This window comes from Orcinus orca, chromosome 14 (assembly GCF_937001465.1).
Source record: "Orcinus orca chromosome 14, mOrcOrc1.1, whole genome shotgun sequence".
Classification (NCBI taxonomy): domain Eukaryota; kingdom Metazoa; phylum Chordata; class Mammalia; order Artiodactyla; family Delphinidae; genus Orcinus; species Orcinus orca.
In genome coordinates, this window is record NC_064572.1 from 64046539 (window position 1) to 64074244 (window position 27706).

Consider the following 27706-nt stretch of genomic DNA (forward strand, 5'->3'; position numbering starts at 1 on the left):
TTCACTTCAAGTTTTATTTTGCCTCTTGTATGGTCTTCAGATGGTTTTACAGTTCGTTTTCTACAGGAACTGAGCTGTGATCTAAACAATCAATGGAATACCACCCAACCGTAACAAATAGTCGTAACAACAGAAGATAGATAGCATAGCACTGAACAATCCTAGCGGCGTGGACATGTTTCATAGTTAGCTCTGTGACCAGAACACCAGCCAAACTTATTAAAAGCCAAGATAAAGCTGCAGCAAACTTGCTAAAAATCCTGATTCCACAGGATGACGACCATGGAATGAATCCTCCAGATAAAATGCTAGAACTGTCCACTAGTGTACAAAATGTACTTAAAAACCAAATGACATTAAGCCGTTTTAAACAGTATCTTGTAGCGATCTTCCCTTCATCTCAGCCCTTGAAAACGCAAACTTGGTTCCCCTCATCCAACATACCTTACATATCCTGCTATCAATTGCAGGTTTCTAACCCTGAATGTGAAGAGGCCTCCTTTGTTCATCTCACCCATTCACACTCACAGACTTTGGTTGAAAGTCACTAAGTACAATGCTTTACAAGACTCTCTTTTCAAAGCCCACACTGATGGAAATCTATGAAAGAAAATATGTTTTAAATTTCCTTCTCCTTGACCCTCCCCGCTCTCAGCTCAAAGTTAAACTGCTGATACAAAACTGCAGGAAGCAAGATAACAAAATACTGTTAACCATCTATGGAGAAGCCAGCCAGCCATGATTAAAAAAATGAATCCTGCAGAGATTACCTGCTAGCCTCATGCTCAGAACCCTTAAACACACCAAATCTAAATTAAAATACTTGAAAGCTTTCAGAACCTGTGGTTAAAGGAAAGAGAAAAGGGTAACCGTAAGTCATTGGTTAAAGTGTGCTCATTCTTTTAAATTTGATATAAACATGCAAGAACTAAAGACTCTGATTTAATAAAACCAGTAGTAACAGGTCTTGAAATTAAAGGACAACTGACCTGTGCGCAAATGGGATCAATCAGTCCCTGAACCCTACTTGCCAGAAGTCAAAACTAACATTTCACATGCTGACCTGAATTGAGGTTAATTTCCAGAAGTGACGGCACTTTGCAACAGACTGAGTCCCATGAAGTTAGACTCTGGTACCCAAAGTGGTCATGGCCTAGCCCTAGGTGGGAGGCACTTCGAAAATAATAAAACTTCTAAAAAAACAAAGACAAAAGTAAAGAAAATACACTTTCCACTGATTTACATATTCAAAGTGCCATCTTGAATCACACCCTTTCATTTTCAAAAGGAAAATTACAAAAACAGTAAACACAAAGGATAGTCAGGTTACAGCTAGTTTAGTTTATATACAAAATAATTTACAAGTTTGTCACTTTTAGGCTTTTGCCACAAACAACTGCACATTTGTCCCTACAAAGCACAATATGCCTGAACCAATAATGGTCACGAGACAACTGGCCAAGGCTTTACAAAAAGCAGAAAAACCGCCCAAATTGAAATCATTTATTCAGCTTAAACTATACCATAACCATCCCACTCAGACTCTCCACCCTGAAGCCTCTGAAACCAAATCTTTCTCATCTTTGCCATGTCCCCAAAGAATGAGGTACATTTCATTTAATAAGCCAAGGAGGATGACAAATGATTTTGATTACTCTTAGGTAAGAAATGCAACCACACTGGATGCAGAAAACAGTGCTGACTACATTTATTGAAGACCCCCTCCCTATAAGCCCACGTAAGAGGTCTCAGCACCTAACACAAGACCCAATAAGGAGGCCCACATCTTTCATACAGGATTTACAGCAATACTATCTTTTTCCAACCAGCGAGTAGTCTCTAAGCATGATGAGTGAGTTTTACATAGTCCTCTTTGTTTCCAATCTGAATTAGCCGATCTGTTGCCGCTCCAGAGGCTGAGCTGTATGAAGACCCCAACCACCACCCACCAGGTGAAGTGAAGAGACTTCCCAACAGTTCATAGTGCCAACAAACGTCACAGGCTCCGACCAAGTATAACCACATCCTTTGGAAATCCTTCCATTTTTGCAATTTCAAAACAGCCTAACTTGCTGTAAAATTCCAAAATTCTTTTATCATCAGGTCTCACTTCACAGAAAGCCCCTCGAGAGCCTAGGGGGGAAAAAAAAAATCAAAATATAAATGTCACTTAATTCGTAGAATTATGAATATGAATTGTAATTAATCTCTAATATATTTCAAAAAGATCATAGTACTGGCTTATCTATACCAGCCTCTAAATTTCATACTTTTTAAAATTTATATCAAAAGTCAATATTTATATTCATCAATACTGCAGTGATAACTACCTTAAAGTGATGGATATGTTAACTAGCTTTAATATGGTGATTATTTCACAATGTATTTCAAGTCATCAAATTGTACACCTTAAATATATACAATTCTTAATTGTCAAATATACTTCAAAAATTTTTTTTTTGCATGGTAACACTCTTCCCCAGAAAGAAAATCTTTTGGCACAGAGGTTGTAAGAAACCTCAAGGCAAAGGATACCTCTGTTGAATGTTATAATATATTTATGTAAAGTATCTTTGAGGGACCCACAGGGCAGAGACTATTCCAGCCTATGTCGCAAGCCAATACAACCAGAATGTGTTTTATATGTTAAAGACATGCCTCATACACCTGCATGATTCAGTTCCAAGCACAATAGTGAGAATTATACTTTCATCGAACAGAGCTGTTTAAATTATCCCACAAAGGGGACACCACTGAATCAAATGATATAAAGATGCAACAAAAGTGCATCCTCACACATCAAGAACCCTCTAATTAGTGCTCAACAAGCTGCCCATTTTTGTATTGCCAAAGGCTAAAAAGTTGTTTTTGTTTTTTTTACAACTTTAAAAGGTTGTTTAAAAAAAGAACATGCAAGGCTTCCCTGGTGGCGCAGTGGTTGAGAGTCTGCCTGCCGATGCAGGGGACACGGGTTCGTGCCCCGGTCCGGGAAGATCCCACATGCCGCGGAGCGGCTAGGCCCGTGAGCCATGGCCACTGAACCTGTGCGTCCGGAGCCTGTGCTCCGCAACGGGAGAGGCCACAACAGTGAGAGGCCCACGTACCGCAAAACAAACAAACAAAAAACATGCAATGGAACACTGTATGTTGCCTTCTTAAAGCCTAGAATACTCAATATCTAGCCCTTTACAGAAAAAGTTTTCATACCACTAAGGTACAGCAAAGTATTTTTGAAGGTTTAAGTAACAAACTCAAAAAACATCAACTCTGAATTCCTAAATGAAGTCTTCCCGAGGTTCGTTTAATTTTCAACTATCATTTATAAGTCTCCTAGCAAAATAAACGTACACTTCTCATTTAATTGGGGCTCAAAAATAAGCATTCATAGTGTAAAAGATCAGTATTTTTCAATGATTAATATACATCCAATTCTTGCAGCACTAATAATTCAGAAGCAAAACCATAAATGGTGGAGAAGGGAATGTAAATTCACTTCTTTCTTTTTATCCTAAAATAGAGTCCTGTCCCCACATAACCCAAATACCAGCAACTCTACAAATATGTACTCACCATTAGCCTTCAGTGAAGACAGGAGGCAAGCCATCATGCTTTTGGCTACACTTGGATCAGTTACTTTTTTGTGAATATCCATCTTTATCAGAGAAGGGAAGTTGGCAAGGAAAGTTTCTGGCAACACTTCCTGCTCTTCATGGAAACTCAACATAATTTTCTGTAAAATTTAGGAAGAATCTCTTGACTTTCAGTAGCTACTCATTATGAATCCATATATCCCAACTACAGAACTCAGTAACAGGAAAAGGAAAGCAATATTCAATAACTCTTCTGGTAATTATAAAATTACCACATGCAGAATTAATTAGCTTATAATTCTAGCTGAAGCGTTTTTATTTTTTTAAAAGTTTGTTTAAATGTAATGTGGTATACTGGATTGGATCCTGGAACAGATAAAGGACATTAGTGGAAAAACTGGTAAGTAAGGTGAGGAGTTTATAGCAATGTACCAAAGTTGGTTTCTCAGACTTAGGACAAATGTAGAAAATGGGTGAAGGGTACACTGGAACTCTGTATTATCTTTGTAACTTCTGTACATCTAAAATTATTCTAAGTAAAAAATAAATAATTCAAAATAAAACAATTTTTTAAAAGTTTGTATTGCACAAAAATGTGAATGTATTTAACACTACTGAACTGTACACTACAAAAATATGGTTAAAACAGTAAATTTTATGTTATGTATGCTTTACCACAATTTTTACAAAAAAGTTTATAAGAGACACACTGGTTTTTCTTCATAGGTTCCTATGCTGAGAACTGTCACATATGGAAAAGCAACACATCAACAGCTCAATCACTAGCATGCTGCAGTCATGTCGATGAAATCCCAAGTAAGGGAGCCTACTCCAACCCAGCCTCCTATTACATAGAGACAATGTCACAAATACGAGTCCAAGTATATTCTCTAAAAGTATTCATTGAAAATAAAAATTATCCTCAAGAAGAAACTATTTTTAAAGTTCATTCCTATTAGTTTTTAATTACCATGAGAAATGCATTATTGAGAAAGTAAGTTAGCTTCATTAGCACACAAATGAGAGATTTTTAATTACCTAAACTTGCCCTGAGTACCCAAAGAAGAGACCATAACATCCTTAAGTTTGGTGCTTCAAAACAGAAAGGCAGGGAGAAAGAAGGTTCTTTAATTGTCTATGTTGTGCTTTTACTTGAGAAAGTATTACAACAACGCTTCCAAATCAAAAACCGTAGAGAACAGTGGAAAATACCATGCTAATAAGAATAAGCCCTAAGAATTCTTCTCTGTAAGAAATTTAGTAAGCACTGGGATTTTAAGATATATCTGCTTGCTTTTTCAATAAGTATTTTATTTTCTAAAAAACTACCATTGTATAATTCTAAATCTGTGTATTACCTCAGCCTCAGAGAGTTCTTTGTCACCATTTGGTTTGGTATACTTCTCCTGCATGAAGGGAATCCAGGAAATTTTACATTTTTTAATGAAGGGGGTCACATCTACAGTGCCCAGGGCATAACCACATATGCCATCTTCATCTTCTAGGACAAAACAGTAATCCAGGCTGAGGGAAAGCAGCCCTCCTACTAACCTGCTCACAAGAAAAGAGACCAGAGTGAGTTAAGTTACTAACACAAAACATTAGAATTCAGTGATGTAAGGCCCAATACACTCGAATGACAATGCGTGGAAACTACATTCGATGTAAATACAAACTGAAAATATACACATATTAATGCTCAGATTTTATTACAACTAAAGTAGGACTTCTAAAAAACTCTATTTCCAGTCAGCACCTCCCCTCAACCTGATAAACCTGGCTATGAAATGTCTACTCCCAAATCCAACAAATCAGAATACTTCATCACATACTTGTCTCCAATAAGGTCAGGCTGACTTTGAAAAGGTAAACCGACTCCATCGTCATACATTTCTCTGCAAATCTTGTACACGGAAGCCTGAAAATATAATCTAGTTAAGCAACACATCAAGAAAAATGGCAACAGAATTTAACAATATGACTCATAAGTCAGAATGGACTTCTAGAAGAGGGAGTAACAAAACGTTTGGCTTGTCATAAATATCACCTCTGCTTTGTTAAATAGAGATTTATTGAGTCATATTTGTAAAGCTAGTAGAAAACAGCATGGTTATAGTAAACAGTGAGAATTGCTTTGCAGGGGATAGTTTTAGACAGTAAGTAGTAGATTCAAAATCCAGCAAACTATGAGGCTGAGTCTCTCTCAGTTTTCTATACATCCCAAATGTTTAAAACATGTTATTGTCTTTAAGCAGGCATGCTTTTTATTTCTATAGCTGATTATCAAGCAGCCTGTAAGCACTTCACAACTGAAAACTGCAGAAAATATATAGGAGAGAATCAGCTGAGAACAACTGATCATTCAGACATCGTTCAGTAATTCCAACTGTGAATACATTTCATCTGTTTTTTTTTTTTTTTAAAGAACTGACACGAGATGTTGAGTCTAAACTCCTTCAGCTCTTCTTTAAACATCCCATGTTCAATGTTTTAGTTAAACTTTCTCCATCTAAAGTTTTAAGACACAAAACTGATTCTTTTAACCAGGGAGTTCAAAGGAAAGGATTAAGTGTTCACCATAACCATACACCAAGTTGACAGGTAGATGATTACCTCATCTTTAGGAAAGTATGGTCTGATAGTATAAACTTTGGAGGTCGGAGTCAGTGGGGGTGGTTGAAAAAAGAGGTCATTTGCCCCATCAATTGGCAGCAAACGCTGTGGGAAGAAAAAAAAGGGAGATGATCAGTGTTGGGAAGATATTTACTTTTAATGAGTGTGCACTGCAGATTACCAACTTAACATTAACTGGCTACTGCAGGCAGACCTAAAGAAGAGGGGTGTGCTATGCTTTACTAATAAAAACACCTCTTTGCTGGGGGAGGGGAGTGCTTCTGAATAGAAATTACCCAAACTGAGTTACATAGCTTTAGTGACATACTACTGGGGATTTAAATATACAGTAAAAAAAAATTCTATTCCAATTATGACAAATCTATCTTTTAAACCAATCTTATATAGACCATCTCTCACTAAAAGATGGCAGAACAGACTGTCAGGAGGAGAGGTTTGGTCTGAAGAGGGTTATCTGTCCAGGAGACGCTTTATCCCCAAAGCAATGCGCTTCAGTTTGCTGTGCGCAGCAGAGCACCTGTTGGGGGGAGAAAAGTAGAGCACCTGAAAGTCCATGAACAAATTCCAAAACCAAATAAACTTCATATTTTGTTCAAATTTTCATTCCTGGACTGTTCTTTCAAGTATTACTTATAAAATAATTGGGAAAATATCCAAAAGCCCTTTCACTGTTCATTTGCATAGTCATTCATCCTTTTTGCTCATGGAGTTTCCACTGGCAGACAAGCATGCGCGCATTGTGCATTGCGGGCGCAGATTAAAATGCTGTGCGACCTGCAAAGAAACAATGTGAAGTGTATACCTAGAGCCGCTGCGCTTCGCAGGCGCGGGGGGGAATTGGCAGCATCTCCTTCAGAAATTACTGCGAAAGAGGAGGAAAATTTGATTTAAAATCCAGCTATGTAACTAATTGAATTTGGGACTAGAAAGCCTTCGGCAGACCAATCCTTCCAGCCATCTGATGCGCAACATAAGGTTTCTCATAAGACAAAGAAAACGTCAATTCAGTTGTGAATTCATATTGATACCTGGAACTCTCCTGCTAGACCACCTCTAAAGGCCCAGGGTTCTTGGTCTCCAATTAAGAACTGTGCTGAAGAATGACTACGACACCCTGTTGAGATCAGATCCAAGCGGAGAACGTTACGAGAAAGGGGATTTCCTGGGGTCTCAAACGTCCAACAAACTAACAAACACTTTGTGGAAACAGCTCTCTAACAATAATCCAGGGTTTCAGGACAAGGCTGTGATAATAATTTTTTTTAATTTGTAATGGAATTTCAATACTGATGTTCCTTCCTCTGATCAATGAATAATCATTCTTCTAGTGAAAGAGTTCTACCCTTTCTTAAATTATTGGAAGGAAAAAGTGTCAAGTTTGTCTGGGTCACACTTATATATTCCCTAGGTACAGCTGTAAAAATCAAGGCAGCTGCTTGCTCTGTAGCAAAATTACAGTAACTTTAAAGTTAAGTGAAGTGAGATTGATGAGACATTTTATTATCACAGCCCATGAAGGAATTAAACTTGTCTGAAGTCACATTTTACATTTTGAGGAAGGGTACAGGGAAGGGAAAAAGGGGGGAAAAGGGGTTAATCTTGTCAGAAAACTAAGGTCAGCAGAATAAGTAAAAGAAATTATTCAGTAAGTTGACAATGAAACACAATGAGTACTTTTTCTTTTTTTTCTGACAAGGACAATCCGAATTCAGACTTGGCTAGTAACAGTATCAGTCTGACAGATTCTGAGAACTAAGGAGAGCCAACTGATGCTCCTAATTTGTCCACAGCTAAAACATACTTTCCTTGAAAGTATGACAGTATCTGGCTCCTCTGATCAACCACTATCATCTTTGCAGTGCACTTAGCTCACACATGGAGTGGCAAGCTTTGAGGCCCAAAAGTCAGCATTTAAGGTCACCACTTAACCAACTCCACAGGCAATAAAGGAAGCTAATAATAAGAGATAATTAAAAGCAAATTATAATTGCCTTCCATAGGCAATAAAGGAAGCTAATAAGATAATTAAAAGATAATTTGGAGGCCAAATCAAAATCACCTGCCTAGTCTTCTGACAAGATAAAGCAGCGCAATATAGTTCTTTTCCAATTGAAGACAGCATTCTACCTCCTGTTCAAGTTAACAGTCTCATCAGTACAATACACAGTGTGCTAGTCAGACAGTCCCAAAGCAAACCAATTTTTTTGTTGACAATTCAGGCCCATTAAGAGATTATATCCAGGGTTGTCATTTTTCAGGGGTAGGGGTACTTAAAAATATATATATATAATGTAATATTTGTAAAATAAATATGAAATAGGGGGTCAAAATTTAGGTTATGAAGAGAACCTGCCCCATTCCATAGCTCAGTGTAAACTTACACTGCAGGAAAAAACTACACGTCTCAAACTTTAAGATGAGCCAATTTCCCCTACCCCCCACTTTGAGACTACAACATAACTAGCACTTCCAACTATTACAATAAAAAGCTGCATGTACGAAGAGCTGTATAAATGAAAACATGGTTAATGCCTCAGTCGCTGCGCAAACGTGACTTCAGTTCATGCCTACTGCCCTTAAATCTACCTGAGCTACCTCACAGAACCTTTTAAGTTAAACTAATTAATCATGACGCGCTGTGAACATCTGCCGCTGTCCATCCAATAGTAGTAGAACTTGTGCTGAGGATTCTCCCATCTGTACACAATGGGGAAGAAGATAATAGAAGTCGTTAGTAATCAAAAGTACTGCATAGCCACATTCTTTAAAGGACTGAATGCCAGCTGGACTGGAGACTAGAGGAAAAGAAAGGGTACTAATCAGTAACTCCCTGAAATTACTGTAGAACCATGAAAATACTCTCTTTGTCGTGAGCTGTTGTAAAGCTATGTGGATGCCTAGATGATTATTTAAAGCTTCTAAGATGCTCTGACCTTGAGACTGTACAACAGCTATATACAATCTGGGAAAGCTGCCCCCATAACTGCACAGTACAGAGGTAAAGCCTGAGAGGAAAAAGCAGCAAGACTGTATATAATCAAGAATCTTTAGTAATTCTTGAATTAAAAGCTGAGTATCAAATGTTTTAAGCAACACTTTCTCAAACTTAATAATCCGGATTACAGGTTCGAAACTTAAGAACTTCAATCCCTATAAGGGTTAATTTTATCCTCTTGGCCAAAAGCCTGGAAGGCAAATGCCATCATCCAACAATCAATACAGAGGTTTTTCCTAAGCCTAAGGGCAGACGTGTATCATAGAGAAGAGGTATCTTGGAGCCTTTTAACAAGAGGAGGTCAAAATTCTCTTTTACCTGTTGTGCTACATATACAGGAACCCAAAATTCTCTATTTTCTTTTTCCCCAATTCATTTATTCATTTTTTATTTTGGGCCGTGCCTCATGGCTTGCGGGTAGTGCCCGGACTAGAGATCGAGCCCATGCCCCCTGCAATGGAAGCGTGGAATCCTAACCACTGGACAGTCAGGGAATTCCCTCTACTTTCAAATTAACAATGAGAGACTCTATTTTTAGCTGCTAATTAGTTGTATCACAGGAAAAATTTCTTTTTATATTTAAGAGTCCAAAAGTATATATGCAGAAAGTGAGAAATCTCTTTGCTACTACTCCTGAGTTACTCTAAGCTCACCGTGTTTCACACTTATATTTCACAGCCAAGAGTATGTAACCCATCATAGTATTTGTGACTACTATGAAAACTATGACATGTCAGTTAGCCTTGCTGCCTGCTGTGTGCTATGCATAAGTCCATTAGATATTCCTTATAGCTGGATTGAAAACCTGGAAATGAAATGAGATCCCTGGAGAAACTTGGCCATGCTGGTGCTTTTTACCAAGTTTGAAAATTAAAAAAAATAAAAAATAAAAAAAAAAAATCACTGTTTTCCAAAGAGAAGTCCATTTAATGAAGCAGAGTTTTCAGGGCATTGCAATTTTTATCCCCTGCTAAAACCAATTACTTGGTAGAGACATAAAGAAAAAGCTCTGTGAAATAATACCAAGTAGCACCAGAATAGCCTACCACTAAAGCTCGCATGCGCACAGGGCTGGGAGGATGGCTTCCTCTTTCCAGGCCCCCTTAGGTCATTTCGGCAATTGTTCTGTTAAACACAGCATTGATGTCATCAAGACACAGCAAGCAGCAGAGAGCTTACAGAGTCACAATTCATAGTGTCTCATCTCCAAATCAGATAAAAGTGGTATACATGGTTCCATCCAGGAAGCATTCAGTCAGAGCAAGTTAAAGTCAGTACTTTCTAACACATTTTCAAGATATTTATGCTGAATTAGCCCAAGGGAGAAAAATCAACGTGCTCGGTATATTTACTGAGGCTTGCACCTCAAGTCTGTAACAATGGGTACACCTTTGAAATCTAGGCAAAGAATTTAAACTCCCTATATGTTTTTCTCCCTGTGGGATAATGTCTTTTTTTTTTTAAGGGACAATGTATCTGAGGAGAAGAGATTACTCCTGGAATACCTACCTAACCACTGTACAAAAGACTTCACCATAGACATTATACTCTTGATATCCCAAACATAGGAGTACATGTCATAAAGGATTGTCCTGTTGGCACAATTGGAGAGCCGAGTGAACATGCCCATCACTAGTCCGCACATCTCTTCAAACTTGGCTGCCCGCGACCGCCATTCTTCAATCTATTGAGGATCAATAAAAACACTCAAAAAATTGAAAGTTTAACAACAATCTAAAACACAGTTTATAAACTAAGCTGTTTATGTTATCAGGTACCTGCAAATTTATACTAAACATTAAAGAATCAACGGGCTTAAACTTTTAAAGACAAACAATAAAAGTTTGTCTCCCCAAACTGACAAATATTCCTAATATAATCAATTTTGACTTTCCTTCATTCTTAGCTACTATAAGGTCAAACTAAGAAACTGTATATATCAGATTCAGCAGAGTCCGTACCTACTTTACAGAACACATTCTAAGATGTGGTCAATTCTCATTTAAGACCTCCCCTGTATCAACAGCATGGGGACCATCCAGGCCAGAGAAACAGGTAAATTAAGCATACTCACTTTTTCAGAGTCTTTTCCTTTACAATTGACACTGACAACACTGCTATTTGCTCGAAGCCACTGGAACTCCCGTAACATCTGCGCTCCTTTGGGTCCATGCTCATAAGGAAGGTAGAATAGGTCAGCAAGTAACTGCAAATCCTCCAGAGTTACTGGTTCTGCAGTGTACAAAGGCTTCTCATTTGGACCAGGCACAAACTGCTCCTTGTTTGTCTGTTCATCAGTCTGCATCGGGGCAATATCACTAATGCAATCTTCCTGCATAGACATCTCTGGAGATTTTGATTCAGCTATGCTCTCTTTATCAGTGTCCATTGGTTTCAATTCCTCTGCCATTTTAGCTTCAACAATTTCAGTTAGTATTTGATTGTCATTCTTGTGGTCTGTCTCTTCCTGTTTTTCCACTACCATGTCCATGGGTTCCTCATCTGGCTGTTTCTTTTCTTCTTCCTTGGTCAGAGCTGTAGGCTCACCACTCAAGGCTGCTCCCTGGCTCATAATGGGCTCCTGGTAAACGGTTGTAACTACAGTTGTGGCATTTAAAGAGGGTGCTGCAACTAGAGGAGTCCCATCTACTACATTTGCTTTAGCCCCACTGTGTGCAACTTGCCTACCTATAAAAACAAATTGCCAGAGATAATCAGAATTAGAAACAGAACAAATTAGATCTAGAGAAATGTTTTCTTCTTACCATATCTCTAACTAAGAGCCTCAATTTGAGATTCCAAATAATTTGAGCCCCAAGAAAGTACAATTTCTCTAAACCACTGGGAGGTGGGGAAGGGAAGAGAGGAGGGGAAACACAGATCATAAACATGCCAACACCTATTACTTTCTTCTCTTTTGAAGCTCTGTATTTAAAAACTACTTCAAAAAAAGATATTTTAAAAACAAATTAGCAGGCTTCCCTAATGGCGCAGTGGTTGAGAATCCGCCTGCCAATGCAGGGGACACGGGTCCAATCCCTGGTCCGGGAAGATCCCACATGCTGCGGAGCAGCTAAAGCCCGTGCGCCACAACTACTGAGCCTGCGCTCTAGAGCCCGTGAGCCACAACTACTGAGCCCGCGTGCCACAACTACTGAAGCCCACGCGCCTAGAGCCCGTGCTCCGCAACAAGAGAAGCCACCGCAATGAGAAGCCCGCGCACTGCAACGAAGAGTAGCCCCCGCTCACCACAACTAGAGGAAGCCCACGCGCAGCAACAGAAACCCAACACAGCCAAAAATAAATAAATAAAATAAATTTATATATATATATATATAAAAACAAATTAGCATTCCATCAAAATAAAAGCTATTTAAGACCAAAAGTAAAATTAAAAAAACCTTATCCTCTAGATTCCTAAATTTCATTTTGCTTGGCAGGCCTATAAGAAGACACATTACAAATGTCCTTTACTTTATGTCGCAAACAATGTGATCCAACCCCCTTACAAAGAAAGGCCAAACTCACTGCTGTACTGATGAGGTACGCCAAACTCCTGCAACCATTCTGTTAAAGCTAACTTTAGAGCCATCTGTGGACTATAGAGTACATCAGTTTCTATATCTTCATCACTGCCTTCATTTTCTAACTTTATCTGGATCGACACAGTACTGTCTTCACTATCAGCTGCAAAAAAGAGAGAAAGAGCACAAAAACAGTTTTCATTACAAAACACTAATTGTTACAGTAAACCCAGAGAAGCAAAGAACTGGAACAAGAACAAACCTTAAGCATAATATGCAAACACAACCAAGACCCTTCACTGAACCACTTCACCCAGAATAGTCATCTAAGTGCATTGCTAAATGTAAAATTCCAATTGAAATATTAAACATTAACTTTAGAATCACTGGACAAGGCAGTCATAAATGTCCACTTATTATCAATTATTGGGAATGCAAGGTTAAAGGCACTATACTTCCCATAAAGAAGATTCCCTACCCTTCAGGGGTTTATAACTTAAAAAGGCAAATAATTATGAAAAAATAATGGGCACATTAATAAATGCATTGAGGGGAGAAGAGAAAATTGATAGAGAGCCCACATATGAGCACAGATAATAAGCATATAAAAGAACCAGGATAGCGGTAGAAAAAATTAAGTCTGAACTCTCTTTGGCTTGGTATTCAAATCCCACTATTCTTAGCTTTCCTTCTTATTTCCCTGCACACAGGCCAGTCTGGCTAATGTCCACTAGTCGTTAACATGCTTCATGCTCTGCCTTAAAAGAGGTAGATACTAACAGCCATGTATACAGAGAGGATTGAGATTATATCCCTAACTCTGTGTTTCTTACTGGGGAGAGGGGGTGACAATGACTGAGTCTTGAAGGGAAGCATTAATTCAATAAACAGAACTGGAAGTAGGGGTACAGAACTGAGAAACAGAACACAACTTTCAACTACATACCACTAAGCACCATAATGTGACATTTCAATACCCCGCAATGGGCCAAAATTCAGGTAACTTGAAATTTTCAGAGTCTAGTATTTTCATCTCTAGCCCACCAACCCTTTAATGCCCTGCAGACTTTACTCATACTTCGACCCAGTGTAAGTAACTCCTCCTCTATGAAATCATTTACCAGCACTTTCGCTTAGCAGAAGTTATCACTGTCTCCTGTGTTCCCCCTAGCACTCTGTAGATAATTATCTCAGCACTTATCATTTTATAGTACAGTTGCCTATCTGCTTTATCTAACACCAGACTAAATTCTTTCAAAGTAGGGACTATTTTAGTCTTTGCATCCTTAGTGTCTGATAAATAGGTGTTTAAATGTTAGTGAATAAACAACTAGTCAGCATTCTCCTACTTGGAACTCAATAAGGAATTTTTCATAAATAAAAATCAGTAAGCCAATGTCTAAAATGAGAAAATGTCTCATAAATGTAAGCTGAACTTAAATTATATATTAAGTAACTCAGAGAATATTTAGCCATCTAAAATACACCATTTAATAAAATCACCTGAAAACACAAATTCAATCAGAATTATTCAAGGGATAACAGGAACACTAAAAGACTACCTTGTCTAGTTACTCAGACTTGAAAGGCTAAGACACATTTTAAAAACAAAGAACTGAGGCCAAGAAGTTATTAAGTAACTTGTGCAAAGGCAGTCTAAGCAGCCCTTTTTCTATCATATACAACTCATTCACAGGACTAAACAACACCTTAAAAAAATCCTCTTAAATCTTGATGACAAAAGAATGCATACTTGCCAATGGTTCTACTTAATCCCAACTCTCCTCCCAAAGTCAAGAATTAAGTCATCTACTTACTCATCACTACATCTTTCCTCACTCCATTCATGTTTGACTTGTACCAGGTGGCAAGGGTGTGGATAGCAACATAGTTGGCTTCAAATTCACAATTTGGATTAGTCAAGACTCCTTTTAACCGCGGGATCAGTTCTGTAGATCTTCCTTTGTATGGGCCCAGAAATAGTCTCTTCTGATCATAATCATTAGCATGAATGTTATCCCAGATTACTGGAGCTCTCTTAATAATCTTAGAAACCTCTTCAATGGACTCTACTGGAATTTCTTTAGAAACAACTTTGGGACCTAGAAATAATGACCACCATTTATTAAAAGACTCTCACACAAGACAGTGGCATGGACATATATACACTACCAAACGTAAAATAGATAGCTAGTGGGAAGCAGCCGCATAGCACAGGGGAGATCACCTCAGTGCTTTGCGACCACCTAGAGGGGTGGGTAGGGAGGGTGGGAGGGAGGGAGAGGGAAGAGATATGGGGATATATGTATACATATAGCTGATTCACTTTGTTATAAAGCAGAAACTAACACACCATTGTAAAACAATTATACTCCAATAAAGATGTTTTAATAAATTAATAAATTAAATAAATAAATCCTCAGAGGAAATTTTTTTAAAACAAAAACAACAAAAAGATTTTTTAATCTTTTAAACAAAAACAACAACAAAAAAAGCTGAGCCTTAACCAGAACATTTTGTTTTAATTCTCTTTCTTTTACAAAGTACACATTCTTCACTTAGTATTAAAAATATCTTTGAGGTTTTATAAAGCAGAAACTAACACACCATTGTAAAGCAATTATACTCCAATACAGATGTTAAAAAAAAAATCTTTGAGGATTTTTCAGTGAGTCTGAGTATCAGTTACTGGTAAACAATAGATCTGTAGGGATCTGGGCTAACAGGTATTGGTCTCAGCACTAGGAGAATGCTGTATTTTATAAAATGAAAGCTGTAATGCTGGATTGACAGTTAGTAATCGATGAGCTGTATTAGCTTTCATTCTAAGAATTAAGGGCAGAAATCCTCCCAGGGTTTAGGTTAATTAGACTTTGTCTAATTGAGGATATATTATAATGGTAAAAAATGGTTAACATGGAAATTTCTTTCTTACTGATGTATCACTTTGCAGAAAGTTACCCAAACCTTAAATATTCCTACCTTTTAACCACTAATTCTATTTCTGAGACTCTGACCTGAGGAAATGTAGGGCAAGGGGAATAAAGCTGAGTAAAAGGACATATTGCTGTGTTATTTTAAAAAGAAAAATTGTTATGAAATATAACAAAGGAAAATAATTATATGCAGTATATTTTGAAGAACCATGTATGAGAGTCTTTTTTTTTTTTTTTTTTTTGCGGTACGTGGGCCTCTCACTGTTGTGGCCTCTCCTGTTGCGGAGCACAGGCTCCGGATGCGCAGGCTCAGCGGCCATGGCTCACGGGCCCAGCCGCTCCGGGGCATGTGGGATCTTCCCGGACTGGGGCACGAACCCGTGTCCCCTGCATCGGCAGGCGGACTCTCAACCACTGCGCCACCAGGGAAGCCCAAGGCTCAGCTTTTTAAAAGTATCCAATTAGGGGCTTCCCTGGTGGCGCAGTGGTTGAGAATTCACCTGACAAAGCAGGTTTGAGCCCTGATCCGGGAAGGTCCCACATGCCGCAGAGCAACTAAGCCCATGCGCCACAACTACTGAGCCTGCGCTCTAGAGCCCGAGAGCCACAACTACTGAAGCCCACGCACCTAGAGCCTGTGCTCCGCAACAACAGAAACCACCGTGAGAAGCCCGCACACTGCAACAAAATGCAGCCCCGCCCTTGCCGCAATTAGAGAAAGCCCGCGTGCAGCAACCAAGACCCAACACAGCCAAAAATAAAAATAAACTTTAAAAATAAATAAAAGTATCCAATTAACCAGAACAACCAACTCCCAAGGTCCTAGTTAATTAAAAGTTTTACTGTCTAAATCTTTTAAGACTTACCTGTCCACAGCACCTCAATTCCAGGTAGGAGCTTTTCACCCACAGTCCTTAAGTAAGGAGACTGAGACACATTTGGATAACAGAAAGTGCCACAATATTCTGAATGTAGGGGGAAAAATTAATCAGTAAAACAGTCAGGAGTGAAATGGTCGTGAGTTTTTGAATAGGGATAAAAATGTCTACCAATTCTAAATTATTTTCATCCAAATGATAAAAGGCCTCCATGTTACGTCCCAAAAGAAGTAAACTCAAGTGGGTAGTTCATTTATGACTCAACTTAAAAAAAAAAAAGAATCAAATCATAAAATCTGATATTCTTCCTCTAGTATTAGGACAGATCAATCCTTATGGTCCTATGGTCACCAGAAATACAAGTTTACTAAAGAAATAATTAGAATTTTTAGCATTTTCTACATAATTCTGAATTGCCTACATTTCTCAGTTACAATAAGAGGCCAAATAGACTGGATTCATAATATCATAATAGAAAGAATGCAATATTAGGCTCCTGGCTATTAGTACTCAACTACAATTGATTATAATTTGCAGTGAATTAAGTAATTACCAAGTATGATCTTATTAAACACTGAGTATTCACATAGTATCAGACCACTGAGATAAGGTTCATGGCTCACAATACTCTTAAGACAGACATATACACAGTTAAATAAATCAGTCTAAAATTTCTTAGAACTTTTTTAACTCTTCCTGAACAAGAAGTCAAAACTAGGGAAGTTTTCTTATAGGCTGAATTTTGAGAGGCAAAAAAAGAGAAAAAACATTTTCAATGGAAGGAACCAGGGAGAGATGAGAGGGGGAAAAAAAGAAAAAGGGAGAAAAAATTATTAAGCTTTCTATGCTGACTACTGGAAGTTAAGAGCCCAGATGGGAGTGGGAGGAATGAAAAGGGATACAGATATGCAAGGGCAGAAAAAAGGAACAAGTAGGAGGATATGAGAAGTGACTAAGTTAAAAGCAATGTAAATTTGATTTTTTCTAGCTTTCATTTTTATAATACTATCCCCTCCTCTAATCCTGAACATGTAATGTTCATATACTTCTAGTACCAAAAAAAAACATAAAATCTTTTGCCTATTCAGTTGTCATTTATTAATTCCTAAAATCTCTCCAATTTAAGATGTGCAGAAATATCTTCTAGAAAAAGAATTCCTACCTTTATATACCAAAGGGAGAGGGGACAACACAATAAAGCCCATACATGGTCTTTTGAAAGTTATATATTTCAAGAAGACTAGTTAAATATAAAGCTATTATATACAATACCTGTGGGACAGAAGAGGAAAGTTTCTGGCTCTCCTAGGTACTGATAAATTTCATTTGTGATGGAGACCTGGGCATGGGCAAAAGAACTGAATACCTCTTTGTCAGCTGCACACATATTATGGTCAATATCATCAAAAAGCAAGGCAAATGACCTGCATCCAAACTGAGAAACCTAGGAAAAGAAAAAAAAAAAAATAAGATGCTTTACCAGCTCATCTTACAGAGTAAAAAACACAGGATTTCAAATATTAAAGTATATACTTAATAGTTATACTTAAAAGTCAAATATTTTCCTTAGTAGAATGTTCAATGCCAAGCCACTGCCTTTATATTTTCTATGTTAAACAGCTAGACAGTTTTGGGACCCATTTTTTCATTTGGGTTTGAATGCAATATGCCAGTATGTCTAACAAAGCTTCTATAATGCAGCTTATCCTTCTACCTCCTTCACTGCCAACTATAGAAAACCAAACAGAAAAAAAAAAAAAACCCGTGAACAATAAATAAACTCTAAGACATGACAAACCCAAGTCACCTGTTCCAATCAAGATACACTGATGCTAATTAATTTCTTTGCACATTTGCACATAAATCTAGGCCATCAATCAGAAAGACCAACATAGTACAATATGATCAAATAGGTAAATAACCTTTTAAAAGCTTATTCACAGAAATTTAACTACTTTAAATTTTTTTTTTTTTTGGCCGTACCACACGGCTTGTGGGATCTTAGTTCCCCGAAAAGAGACTGAACCTGGCCCCAGCAATGAAAGCACCAAGTCCTAATCCCTGGACCGCCAGGAACCTCCCAAACTACTTTAAATTTTTTACCAGCCATTTTAATGCCACCAATTATATATATATATATATATATATATATATATATATATATATATATATATTTTTTTTTTTTTAAAGGCCGCACTGCGTGGCATGCGGGATTTCTTAGTTCCCTGACCAGGGATCGAACCTGCACCCCGTGCATTGGAAGCACAGAGTTGTCACCATTGGACCGCCAGGGAAATCCAATATAAACTTTTGCTTAAAGAAACATATATAGGGGACATCCCTAGCGGTCCAGTGGTGAAGACTCCGCACTTCCAATGCAGGGGGTGTGGGTTCGATCCCTGGTATGGAACTAAGATCCCGCATACCACATGGCCAAAAAAAAAGAAAAAAGAAACATATATATATTTTAAAAATCAGCACACTTACTTTACCAAAAAACATGTGCAGCTTTTATGTTAAGTAGAATTTAGACTCCAATCAGGTTCACCAACAGCTTACACATTTACCTAGTTTTTCTTCTCATTTTGGGAAACTAGCCAACCATGTCCAAACTGAATTACATCTCTTGTCCATATAACTGAGTGAACCTATTTCTATAACCTCACTCAGAAATTCAGTCAGGCACCCAACAGAGTTTCTGGAAATGTGACTCTGGACCACTCAGAATTTCCTGGAATCTGAGGTAAGTCTCCACCTCAAGTCTATATTAAGAATCTCTGGGAATGGAGCCCATAAGAACCCTTTTAAGCATCACTTCTAAGCACTGTTTTAAGGCAGTTCTTATGCAAACTTAAGTTTGAGACGCAATGGTACCTCCAGTAAAGCTCTTTTGACTCACTTTAGAAAATATTCCTCTTATCAAAAAAGTTAAAGTAAAAAAATTTGTACGGAAACAAAGAAGTACTATGAATTTGGTTTCCTTTTTACATCATAAAAGCAACTCAGAAAACTTTTAGTTTCATGTACTGATTCAGGGAAAAATAATGAAAAAGTAAGGAAATTACCTGGTCCAGTTTGCGTTTCAATGTAGATACTTCCTTGGGGTTAGAAAAGGTAATATCCAATCCAGGTGAGATAGCATAGATGAACTCTATCTCATATTCCCGTGCAGCAGAGATGAGAGTCATAAGTTGCTCTAAAGAATAGAGTCCATGATTTAAGAAAGCACCACAAAAACTAAAAGAGGCTTCACCTTCAATCTGAAGGTTATTTTCTCCAATTTTCAATGAGTCAAGGAAAAAAAAAAGTCCCTTAAATTCTACAAAATTGTCAGGTCCAACGTGACAATACGTAATGGCACAAACCTGATGAGATTTAACGTCACCCTGAACTCAATAAAAGCATTGCCATTTCTCAAAAATACTGAATTAAGCATCAATTCTCTTACTGAATACAAAACATTTTTATTTCCTATAGTATTTCAGAGGTATGCTTTTGTTTTTGCTGTCTCTGTACAACTGGAATTCCTAAATAAATACATCTACATATGGCAACTTTATAATTTGGAAAAAAAGAAAAAATGTGTTCTTAAGAACCCGGGTTAAGTGATGGCCTTAACAATCTTGACATCTTTGTAACTACAAGAAAAATATTCATCACAGTTTTAAGTCTCTAAAATGTGAAAGACAATTTTCCTAAGTAAATTGACATTCCATAATGTCATAATTCCATAATTCCTAAGTAAATTGACTCTTCCATACCACAGGATATATCTTTAAATAACTTTCAGTGGTATCTCAAAATAGTCATTTGACTATATTTTGATCATATTAAATTTCATTACCAGCATCACCAGAAAATAATCAAGTTGAAGACACTTAAGTTATATAGAGTAGTAAACAACAACACTAGATCGAGTTTTAATTGCTCTTCATATTTTAAGAAAACTTTCTGCCTTCAGTGCCTTGACTGGGCTCTGTAACCAGATATCTTGTTAGCTACCATTTAATTCAAGGTATGAAAATGTTCCCCCATTCACTCAAGTCCCCAAAGAAAAGCACCACTTGTCTAATTTACTTCTCTTATTTATGAACTTTATGTAACTAACTCGACATAAGAACACATGTAACAAGGATAGTTCAGGATGGCTTTTCACTTCAGTATAGGCCCAGACTAAGGTGAGGCCCTTCTTCATTTTAAATAAAGACAGGACCAGTAACAGAAATCAAGTGGTCAAGACCAAGCCATACTTGAGCCTGAAGCAAAAGGATCAGTAGTACTAACCCTATCTTTATTTAAAATTTTGGTATTTTGTTCGTGGATTTTTTGCATTAGTTCTGGTTTAAAAAATGGATAATAAAGTATTATTTAACTTGATTACTGATTTTTGGAGTCCTTTAAAATTTGCACTGCCGGCAGGCCCCTCACTTGCCTTGCCCTAGGCCTAGCCCTGCTTCAGCACCTCTTTGTCTAATGGCCCACTGTTTAGTCCACTGGCAGAAGTTAAAAAGCACAATTTATGACCACTGAACAGGTGAAGTCAGACTGGCATACCTGTAAATCACACCATGGCTACACATCGTTAGAGTTACTCTTTCAATATGCACTAACACACAGAGTAACCATATAAAAGAAAACTACCTACGAAGTGAAAGTGGAATACTTAATTCTTGTACAACTACATTTAAAATTTAGCTGTTTTCTTCATGTACTCAGAATTTATGGATTAAAAAGAAAAAGATTACCAGCTTCCTCCACTGAATACATCTCTCGCCAAAACATCCTATGTTTGTAGTCATCTTTTGGAGCATACAGATATGTATTTAATTCCCATTTCTGGAGCCTTAAGAGGAGAAAAAATTACATGTATATAAACAGGCAACATGTATAACCTGTAAATCTCACTTTTTTTCCTTTTCTTGGAGCAGCTCCGTCTCTTAAAAAGCTAATATTCTGGGGCAGTAGCTTTTAACTTTTTTGTAATCCAGTGGAGTTGTAAAAAATTAAATATTATAAGGAATGTCAACATATTATAAACAGTCTTAAATAAAAATACAACAGTTCTGAGTAAGACAGATGAGCCCAAAACCTATCCAGCTTTCCCAGGAAAGTTTGAGAACCACCGCCTTAGGTGAAGAAGAGGAAAAAGACCAAGGTAAAGTAACTTCTGCAACTGAGAAATCATCAAACTGCACCTGGCCTATTCAGTGTATTTCCTCAAACAAAAGGAAATGTTAATTAAGACTCTCCTTCACATAATAAAAAAATTACCTTCTAAAGAGTTCTTTTCTCTGCTCCATAACCCATGGTCTTCCATAAAATCCTAGATCCAAAGTAAGAATGAAATTATAAGAATGTGATAAACTATCTACTGAGAAAAGCAGGTTACAATACATACAATACCACTTTGTAAAAAATATGTACAATATACAAAGATCTGAAGGATGTTTAGTAAAACATTAAGGTATTTTGGGGTGATATTTTACAGTGATTTTAATTCCCTTTTTGCTTAGGTAAATTTTCTGATTTTTCTACCATGAACACATTATTTATGTGATAAAGTCATCTAAAAATAACTAAACATCATCTCTTTTCACTGCCAAAAAAGACTAAATATATTTAAATCTAACTTTTAAAAAGATTATCTCAATCTTACAGTGGGGAAAGGGGAAGCAAAGTAACCACAAACTGCTAATAATAACAATTACTACCTAGAAGGGGAGTTAAACCACTTTTACAGGGGGAAGGGGTGAAAACAAGTAAGGTAGGGAAAAAACCAGGGACAGAATTAGAAAAGAATCTGATTCATCTAATTTTATGATGGCTTTTTTTTTTTTTGGTTCCCAAAATTATAAAAGGGACCCCAAAAATGCCTTAAACTACACTCAACAAATTCAACATTGGAACTGGCCCAAACAGGAAACTCTCAAGCAATCTCAATTCCAGAGCAAATGTATATGAACAACTGAAAATTCAAGAACGTGACTCACTCCAGAGTATCCTAGATGGGGGCAAAGCAATAGTAATGCACACTGCAAGAAACAGAACTGCAGAATGATGACTTAAGTAGTGGTATAAGCACCAAACTGGTATTTTGAGCTGTGGCTTGTGCTAATCACACCTTACAGCTTGCCTAACCTTTATTTTCCACCTGCCTCAGTCTAATCATCTGCAAGAGATAAGGACAACCTCCCAGGAGTATCATAAAAATGGTTCAAATTGTGTTTTGAACACATAATGTTCCTTACATACACACACACACACACACACAGAGTTTAAGAAACTAACTCAAAAAACAAAATTTCTGAACAGTAATAAGCTCCACTCTATATAGAATGGTTACTCTGCACCACAAAGACAATGACAGGCCAAAGAAAAATTCGTTACATACTAATACATGAAACTGTGGCACTTTCAATCTGGACAATTCAATGGTTACTCTCTTACAGGTGATTTAAAGTATTAGGTAAATTTCACAAGTCTTTATAGCTTTCCTACAACACTCTGCATTATCATTTTTCTCTTAAGTAGTAGGCATTAAACTTTCCTTTAGAGCTGCTTCAACATGAAAAAAAATTTGTTTTTTCAAGTGACTAACACTTTAATCTTCAGGAATCCTAACTTTGCTCTTTCAGAGTAAGGTTCATGGTTTTAGTTAATTGGCACCGCAAAGAGGAAGCAGTGCTGTTACACATGAGTTAAAATCAACAAAGGTCTGTCCATAGAACGTGCAACACTATTCACTTCATTAAACTGAACCTAAAATGAACTGGGGGCTTTGGTGATTATGATGTGTCAGTGCAGTTCATACTTGGTTTAAAAAAAAGTCTTAAAAAAAAAAAGAATTAACACTCAGGGTAGATGTTTTTAGCAAAACTTTTGTTTCACTTTTATATATGTATACATATTATATATGTGTGTGCGTTTGTTGGATTGTGATGTGAAATGTACTTTTTAGATCAAAAAAGTTTGCAGGCCACTGTAGTTAAATTATACTGGCAAATAAAAGCACAAATTAACCTCAAAAATAATAAATAAATAAATAAATAAAATCAACAAAGGTTTGTGAGGGAAAGAAAAGCAAAACAAACACCAAAAAAATATCAGGTGCTCAGTCACCAAGAAAACATACTAGGGAATTGGAAGGAGAAAAAATGACAGATAAGACAATTCTAAGTAAACTAGTTCCCTTTTAATACTATTCTGAAAAACAAACCAACTGATCTAAACCACAACTAACTTTTCTCCATAATTACTGAAGGTGTAATGGACAGGCAAGTTTCCTTAGATTCACTTTAGTCTAGCTCTAAAATTTCTAATCCCCCAGCACTCCTTTCCCACCCTCCACCCCAAGATCTTACATAACAAAGCACAGATTCTAGCTCTATATATACATCAATGGATAAATCAAACAAAGCAATCATGTTTTCATAAACACTGACTCCAGTCAAATACACAGGCAGTTTTCCATTCTGTTTTCCCGAAAATTCTGCAAGACAGTTAACTTTGCTGAATCGTTTCATTCCTTATGGTAGCTGCCAATTAGTCTGTTCTCTCCTACAATCAAACTTTATCTAATATAGCATAACCACCACCCATCTTTCAAATGAATACTCCGTGAGTACCAAAGCTCTCAACCAAGAGGAAAATCCTTCTTTCCTTTTCCACATCTTTCTGTTTTTTCCATAAAGACCAGTATTTTCTACAGTGTTACTCCTATGCACACCACATATAGGGGAGAACTAATAAAGTATACAGCTAAGAAACCCTGGGTCAGCCAAAATACTTCAGAAAGTTCAAATACATGTTGTACTCCAGGAAAGAGCAATAATGAAACTGATTCATGCTTAGCTTAGAATGCACAGCCGAACATTTGTTCATTACATTCATGAACTGTGATACAATCTTCTGGTCATTTTCCCCAACCACCAAAAAAGTCCATCATTCCTTTTAAATGGAAATGGGAAGGAAGTGAGAAGGGAACTTTTACACCTCTTCTGCAGTCACTAAAATTCCGTATCTCAGATACTATTAAAGTCAAAGCTTCATCCCTCAGAGACAAGGCAGAGTAGTTGGCAAAGGGCAATTTTCTAGGCTGCAAATCAATCTTCAAAGGGTGGGGGGTTCGGGACTGGCCAGCAAAAAAACAAACAAAAACACAAGTACAAACAAAAAAACACAAGAACAAACAAAAATTCTAAGCAAAAAGGAATTTGTAAAACTCTAAGACGACAGTGCTTCTCTTCACTCCAGGAATACAACTAGCACACCTGTACGGGTAGTCTTTTTTCTAAAGGGTGGGGACAACAAAACTACACACCTCTCTACATTTGAACACAAACCACCCTAGAGAACAACATACCAAGGTACAAAGACGTAAAACTCAGAGCCTAAGACTAGGCTCCTTACACCGCTTGCATTGGAGCATGCCTGGCTCCAAGCCCGAGGCGGGTGGGGTCAGGCTTGTTAATAGCCAGGAGGGAATTCGACGCCGTTTCAGAACGCGAAAAAAGACCTGCCCATCCTCTCGCCTCTTCCCTCATTTCAGCAGGGTCAAATTTCAGACCCAAGGGAATAACCCCCTTTTAGAGCCCCCTGCCCCCGCAAAAAGGAAAGAACGTATTACTACTGGGGTGGAGAGGGAGTGAGGACGCTCTTGCCCAGCCCGCGCCACAACGCTCACCTTCCACCACGCCACAGAGGAACCTCCGAGCCCCTCCTGCCGCCCCGGCCACCGCTGCTCCCCCGGCCCCGGCTGGGTTGTCTTCTCCAGGGGCTGGAGCTGCCTGCGGCTCCAACGATGCGCCCGCGGAGGCGGCAGGGTTGGAGTTGAGCTCGCTCTCCCGCTCCTCCAGCGCCGCCTGGCTCTCCTTCTGCACCATCCTCCTGCCCCCGGCCGCCGCCACCTCTGCAGATCTTCCTCGGCCTCCGTCCGTAGGGCCGCCGGCCCGGAGAGCCCCAGAAAGGGCCTCGGCTTTAAGCGCGCGCCCCTCCGCTCTTTCCCCTCCCCCTCTGCCCTTCCCCCTCCCTCTCCGCAGGGACCCTAATGCCCGGATGAGAAGGGCGGCGGCACCAGCGCGAGCCCTTTGTCAGCCGCAGCCTCAGCCTTAGCTGGGGAGCCGGAAGCCTAAGCAGAGAGCGAGGCTGCGACCTCTCGTTCCCTGGAGGCAGATGGCCAAGGCTCCTTTTCTCGTTCTCAGTTAGCTTCTGCTGCCCTTCCGATAATCCTCGTACTCCCGCTGCCTCCTCCCGAAGCTCCTGGATCTCCTCTGCAGCTGCCCCTACCTCCCGCTTCCTGTTTATCCGCAGTGCGCCTGCGCCGGAGACCGGCTCAGACCGGTCCCCTCAACCCGACTCCCCCGCCTTCTTTTGGGCCAGCCTATTGAGCTTCATTCGGTAGGGGGAAGTAGAACAGACAAGCCGCGAAAAGCGGAAGGTAATGAAGGCAGTGAAATGTACCATTTGTATGCTCGCCACCCTCCAGAACGAGCCAGACTCCCTGGAACGGACCATTACCCCACCCGAAGAAGGGGAGAATGGGAGGAGGCTGGGTTGGGGCAATAAGGATGTGGATAGGGCGGGGGTGGGTGAAAAAGAGAGGTGTTTACTCTCTCAATGCGCAGGCGCGGAAATCAAGCCTCTAGTTCTTAAAGAGACAGGAAGAAACTGACCTACTTTCTACTGAGATTCTTCTGACAGGTTGGTTCATTACATCAGCCCGACCCAGGCTCGGTTCTATGAAGACAACACTCCAAGAAGCTCAGCTCACTCCTCTGCCGTGAAACATTTCCCCCTACCTCCAGCTTGGCGCTAACCCCTTTTAAAAATTAAATCATTCCTACATTCCTTCATTCAGCTGACACCTATTGAGCTTGCCCCGTACTGGCCTCTTGGGCCACTATGAGCTCACAGCATGGTGGTGCAGACTAGCGAGTACACACATAATACCCACACGGTGTACCCAAGTGTTGTGGGAGTTCAGAGGAGGGACCGACTTCATCTTCCTTTGGGGAGAGGCAGCGGCCATGGCTTCACTTTCGAGCTGGGTCATAAAGGTTAAATAGGAGTTAGCCAGGTTGAATAGGCGGGAAGAGAAGAGAGCACTTTAGGCAAGTAGAGTACAAATGTAGGAAGGGGCGAAAAGGCCTGGCCTGTTTGGGAATAGGGAGTATGAAGTGTGTGTAAAGGAGAAGTGGGACCCCTTGGGCTTCAGCATAAACATCATTTCCTTGTGGAAGCCTTCCCTGGGCCCTAGATGGGCTTGGGTCCCCTTGCTATATGTTCTCAGGGCTCCCTTTGGTTCTGTCATAATGCACTTGTTGGCTGAGAGATCTGTGGCTACATGTGAGGTATAAATGTGAAAGAAGCATCTCAGTCTCATTCTGATTATTAAGACTTAGCATTGTCCATCTTCCACTTGAATCTCATATTAGACTCCTCCAGCGGTAGCCCAACTTGTAGCTCCATGGACTCTTATAGTCCCTCTTCTTTTTAATCATGGAGTGTTAAGATGGGGGTTAGGAGCAAGTATTTTCTTAGGGGACCTCCTGTGATGACAGTTGGGGGCCATAGCAGCTTCACTGGATATTGTGGTCCTTTGGGGGATTTGGGAGCTGTCATTCCAGCTGACCCCAGCCCTCAGTCTCATGACACTCTCCTCTCTGCTTCACACTTTACACTGTGGCAACTTCTAGCAAGTCATCAGCCACAATTTCATCTACTCTCCATAGCCAACACTCTAGGGTCTATGACCCAGGCAAGATGCACCTTCCGTATCTGTACTTCTCAAACTTGAAGGGCAATTCTTGCCACACACTTTCACTCTGTACCACACCTCCACCCGCCCAGCACCTACAACAGGAATCAGAGCCTAGTAGGCCTACGATAAACATTTGAGGAATGAACAAGATAGGGTCCTGCTCTCACAGAGCTTACATTCTGCTTGTGGAAACAGTAACAAATTCAGTACACACACAGGAACTCAGTTTGTGATAAGTGCTATGAAGGAAGGAAATCTAGTGATATGATGAAGAGTAACCACAGCAAGGAAGGGTCTTCTTCAGATGGATGAATAAGTAATAATCTAGTTAAGCAATGATAGTGGCTTAGACTAGGAACAGCAATGGAGAGAGATGGTGCACCTTTGATG

General features: G+C 38.9%; 1 protein-coding gene across 3 annotated transcripts; it reads right to left on the reverse strand.

Moving 5' to 3' along the window:
* On the reverse strand, positions 1 to 26074 carry OGA (O-GlcNAcase). Of its 3 annotated transcripts, XM_004268486.4 has the most exons (16): positions 25241 to 26057; positions 21829 to 21880; positions 21303 to 21400; positions 19623 to 19753; positions 17830 to 18001; positions 16546 to 16644; positions 14561 to 14845; positions 12748 to 12906; positions 11294 to 11907; positions 10729 to 10903; positions 7253 to 7338; positions 6204 to 6308; positions 5423 to 5508; positions 4949 to 5141; positions 3571 to 3730; positions 1 to 2133 (listed from the first exon to the last, which is right to left on the reverse strand). In XM_004268486.4, the coding sequence occupies exons 1-16, from the start codon at positions 25437 to 25439 to the stop codon at positions 1997 to 1999; spliced, it is 2751 nt and encodes a 916-aa protein (XP_004268534.1). In that variant the 5' UTR covers positions 25440 to 26057; the 3' UTR covers positions 1 to 1996. The 3 variants fall into 3 exon arrangements, with proteins under 3 accessions (XP_004268534.1, XP_049552879.1, XP_049552880.1); XM_049696922.1 differs by lacking the exon at positions 12748 to 12906 and having other exon boundaries at positions 25241 to 26060; XM_049696923.1 differs by lacking the exons at positions 1 to 2133; positions 3571 to 3730; positions 4949 to 5141; positions 5423 to 5508; positions 7253 to 7338 and having other exon boundaries at positions 25241 to 26074.
* Between the last annotated feature and the right edge of the window lie 1632 nt (positions 26075 to 27706).